This window comes from Perognathus longimembris, chromosome 28 (assembly GCF_023159225.1).
Source record: "Perognathus longimembris pacificus isolate PPM17 chromosome 28, ASM2315922v1, whole genome shotgun sequence".
NCBI classification, from domain to species: domain Eukaryota; kingdom Metazoa; phylum Chordata; class Mammalia; order Rodentia; family Heteromyidae; genus Perognathus; species Perognathus longimembris.
The window spans coordinates 81,530,105-81,534,876 of NC_063188.1; the positions used below are offsets into that span (position 1 = coordinate 81,530,105).

The 4,772-nt window shown below is 36.4% G+C and overlaps 1 protein-coding gene across 1 annotated transcript; it reads left to right on the forward strand.

Moving 5' to 3' along the window:
* The first annotated feature begins 708 nt into the window (after positions 1 to 708).
* On the forward strand, positions 709 to 1,149 carry LOC125343357 (gametocyte-specific factor 1-like). The gene has a single exon (XM_048335718.1). It carries the CDS (start codon positions 709 to 711, stop codon positions 1,147 to 1,149), a length of 441 nt encoding a protein of 146 aa, XP_048191675.1.
* Positions 1,150 to 4,772: the final 3,623 nt, after the last annotated feature.

Sequence of the window (4,772 nt, forward strand, 5' to 3'; positions counted from 1 at the left end):
GTCTATAAGTGAAGGGCTACAAAAAGGTATTCTATGCACATAGAAATGAAAAGAGAGAAGTAGCTATATGCACATCAAATAAAATAGATTTAAGTCCAAAACTGTAAAAAAAAAGTCACAGTGTTATTGTATAATATATATAGTCTTTATATATACATATATATAAATAATAAAGAGGTCAATTCATCAAGAGGATATAATAATTGTAAATCCATATGTACCCCACCCTGGAACACCTAAATATAGAAAGCAAATATTAACAAGTCTACAAAGCAATACGACAATAGGTATTTCAACATCCCAGCTTCAATAGTTGATAATCTAGACAGAAAGTCAAGAAGGAAACATTACACTCCAATTTTATTTTAGATGAAGTAGACCAAAAATTGCAGTGAAAAGAAGCTGAATGCACACTCTTCTCAAGATAACATACAACATTCTCCAGGATAGATTACATGTTAGACCAAGTCTTAATTTATTTAAGAAAATTCAGATCATATCAAACATTTTTTCTGACAATGATAGTGTGATACAAGAAATCAAGGACAGATCTAGAAGGCTCTGCAGCAGCATAGCATTAAGCTTCTCATGTGTATGCTAAGCAAGCATTCTTGCCACTGAGTATATCTGCATAGCAGCATTGTCTTCCTCTTCCAGTGGTACTTCCCTTGGGATACTTATTAGAGACTGCTTCCAGAATAAGGACTAATGGAACAAAAAAGCTTAGAAATATGTCCTTACTACCCAAGCCACAGAATACCAGCCAACAAGTTACAGTACCACCTGGCACCACGCAGAAAGAAAAATCCAAAGATAGCTAAAAAGATGGCTAACTGCAAATATAATGTTTATCCTGTGGTCCCAATCAAAAGGCTCAAGGAGTACAAGGCTAATTGTGTCGACAGAACTTCTGTGGACAATGACCCATTTAATCTTCCAAAGTTTACCTGTTCAAGTTTGAAATCAAATGAGGAAATTCCTATTGCTACAAATCAAATTCCTGACCACGATGTATGGAATGTAGATACCATGACTCATTTTCCACCATTTGTTCTTAAGGCTTTTGCTCCAAAGATGCTGGTCTGTGAAAGTAACTCAAAAGACCCGAAAGCTATGACTGATAAGCAGCCTAACAAGTATAAGTCCTAGAGAGAAGGTCAGAAAAATTGATGGAAAGTTATAGATTAAAGAGCCAGCAGAGATTTGCTTTTAAGTCATCATTAAACTTTAGGAAAACCTTAATTATCAAATTTGACAGTTTTGTCACTGACATCTTAACAAGTTTTATCTAAATAAAGAACATTTTCCTATGGGAGAAAAGAAATCAAGAACAGGAGAAATATTGGGAAATTCACAAATGTGTGAAAATTAAACAACATACTTCTAGACAACCAGTGTGTCAAAGAATAAGAAGGAAGTTAGATATCTCAAGAAAAACAAAATTATAACACAAAACTTATGAGTTACAGAAAATACATTTCTAAAATGGAGATTCATTGTGTTGTTAAAGCATGTATAAAGAAAAAGTTCTTAAATAAATACCTGAGCTTGACACCTCCAGAACAAGGAAAAGAAATTAAGCCTAAGAGTAGGAGGAAGGAAATAACAAAGATCAGATAAGTAAATGAAACAGAAACCTAAAAACAACAATGAAAAGCCTTAGCACCCATGGCGCATGCCTGTAATCTTAGCTACTCAGGAGGCTGAGATCTCAGATCATGGTTCAAAGCCAAAATGGGCAGGAAAGTCCATGAGAGTCTTATTTCCAGTTAATCACCAGAAAAGCCAGAACTGGAGTTGTGGCTCAAGTGGTAGAGCACTAGTCCTGAGTAAAACAGTTCAGGGACAGTGCCCAGCTGTAAGTTCAATCCCTCCAATGAGCGCACAATAAAAGCAAACTAAAAACTAAAAGTATCAATAAAAATGAATTGGTCTTTTGAAAAACCAAAAAAAAATTGACAAACATTTAGTTTACAATAAGAAAAAATAAAACCTCTAAAAATTTTAATGAAAACATAAATGAAAGAGAAAAATATACCTGAAACTAAAGAAATATGATGGATCATAATATATGAATAATATATGATAATTTGACAACATAGAAGAAATATATAATCTACCAAGACTGAATTGTGAAGGAATAGAAAATATGAACAGAACAATAATAAGTAAAAATATTGAACCAGTAAACAAAAACCTCCAAAGAAAGGAACCCAAGGGTTCAGTAGTGAATTCTACCAAATATTTAAATAATTGAATGAAAAATAAAACTCATAATCTTCTCAACACATGTAGAAAAACATTAACACAATTTTTTTTATCATTTTTAAACTTAGAACAAATTAGATATAGAAGGAATATATGTCTACATAATGAACACCATATGTACCAAGACTACAGCTAACATCACTCTTGCTGATAATAGTGAGAACAAAACAAAGATAGCTATTTTTGCCACATCTACTCAACATAACACTGGCCATTCCTGGCAGGCAAGAAAAAAAATTAAAGCTCCTAAATTGGCAAGGAAGGATTTGGACAACCTGATTTTTACACACAGTAAACACTAAAGGGTCAGTCATAAAAGAAGGCAATAACGTTAGTCATAATTAATAAACTCTGTGTATTGGTAGGCATTTCTCTGTGCACTGACAGTAGGAGAAAAAGAAAATCAAATTTTATAATAGCATCAAAAATAATTAAGAAGAAATATGCCAATGGCTCATATCTGTAATTCTAGCTATTCAAAAGACTGAGATCTGATGATTGTAGTTCAAAGCCAGATCAGGCAGGAAAGTCTGTGAGACTCATCTCCAGTTAAGCAACAAAAAGCATAGTTCCACTTCCTGTAGCACTGGCCTTGAGCAGAAAAAAAAATCTCAAGGACAGAACCCAGGCATGAAACTAAGTAATAAATTGAAGGCTATATTATGAAGAGGGAGAAGAAAAGCATCTCAAATCATGCAAGAGAGACAAAACAGCTCAAAAGCAGAAAGAAAAGAAAAGTAACAGCGAAAAGTAGGAAACAATCCATAGCTACAAATCTAACTCTCCCGAGTAAAGGGAAAACAAAAGTCATAACCACAAAGCAATCTTGGCAACAGACTGGAATACATAAATTTGCAATAAGCCTACATCTCTCACAAACTCTAAACCCACTGAGGGGATGTATTGTGACAGTGACAACTCCCATGTAACAGGTTAGCATTGAAGAAGACAGACATGCCTCTCATTCTTCATAGCTCAGTGCTTTAGAAAGAAACAATCTTGAGAGGAGGGCTGTTGTTTGAGACTGAAGTATTGTGAGGTCTTGAAGGGAAACACAACCTCATGGACAGAAAGGATGTATGAATTGCAAATGTTCCTCAGCTAAGCTGTTAGTTGATTATAATCACAAGAGTGAATGTAATTAATAGAACGAGGAGTCATGGTTGTTCTTTCAAGCCATCAAGTTCTGTTCCAGTGTGGTTAATCTTACAATACCTACACAATTTATTATATAGACTGATGCAGATTAGTGCTTCTTAAAAGAGGGTGTTATTACCTCCACTAATACTTGACAAGGAAGAACTTGGACAAGTTTGATATTGTCGGGATATTTTGGGTTGTCATAATTGGGGAGGGGAGGTCATAACATTACTGGCATTCAGGATGTAGATGCCAAAGATGATAATGCTACCTATTTGACAATACACAGACAAATTACCTACAACAAAGAGTGATCTGTTAAAATTATAACACTGGTAAGGTTGAGACACCTTGATCTATGTGGATAGATTATATGTAGATAGGTAGATAGGTAGGTAGGTAGGTAGGTAGGTAGATAGAAAGATAGATAGATAGATAATAAGTAGATATGAAGACTACTGACGTTGATATACAAAGTTAAAAATAAATACAAATAACATTGAACATTCTCATTGCTTCTAATGGGAGGAGTCCAGGATTTTGTTAAAGAGGCAAATGTAGTTAAGAATGACTTCCCACTGGATGTGCATGGCTCATACCTATGATCCTAGCTACTCAGAAGGCTGAGATATGAGGATTGCAGTTCAAAGCCAGCCTGAGCTGGAAAGTCTGTGAGACTCTTACCTCCAATTAACCACCAAAGATCCAGAAATGGAGCTGTGAATCAAGCGGTAGTATGCTAGCACAAAAGCTTAGGAATGGCACCCCAGCTCTGATTTCAAACCCCAGGACTGGCACATGCGCACATGTGCACGTGTGCGTGCGCGCGCGCGCGCACACACACACACACACACTTTCCTTTGTAAGATCACATAGATCATCTGCTGTCACCCACTGCTTGTTCAATCTGGCTCTAAACTGTAGTCATTCATTGGGATTCTGGTTTTCCATTGTATCCTGAACTCTCCCTAATCCTGACTCTCTACCCTAGGTTCCTCATACCCAGTTCCAGGAGGATGCAGATTGCTCATTGCTCTCCAGTGCAAAACATCAAGCAGTTCACACTCAGTACAGGAATACACAACTGGAGAATTCATTGCCTTGTTCCTGGAAAGAATCACCACTGAGGGCTGAGCCTTTTGGGGGGAGCAGGGCCACAACCACAGTGTAGAAAGAATTTTTGTCAATACACCACTGTGGGAGGCAGACAGGACCAATCATTGAAATGCTCTGAAAACCACAGGGCAAGAGTAAGGAAAGGTTGATGGTGGGTTGGAAATCAGGGATCCAGTTTGTTGTTGTAGTTGTAGTTGCTGTTGTTGTTTACAGATGGCTAACACTATACAACTTTAGCCATGGTGATG

What these genes read in the sequence shown, in the direction of transcription:
- LOC125343357 (XM_048335718.1), top strand. Translation starts at nt 709, where the DNA reads ATGGAACAAAAAAGCTTAGAAATATGTCCTTACTACCCAAGCCACAGA.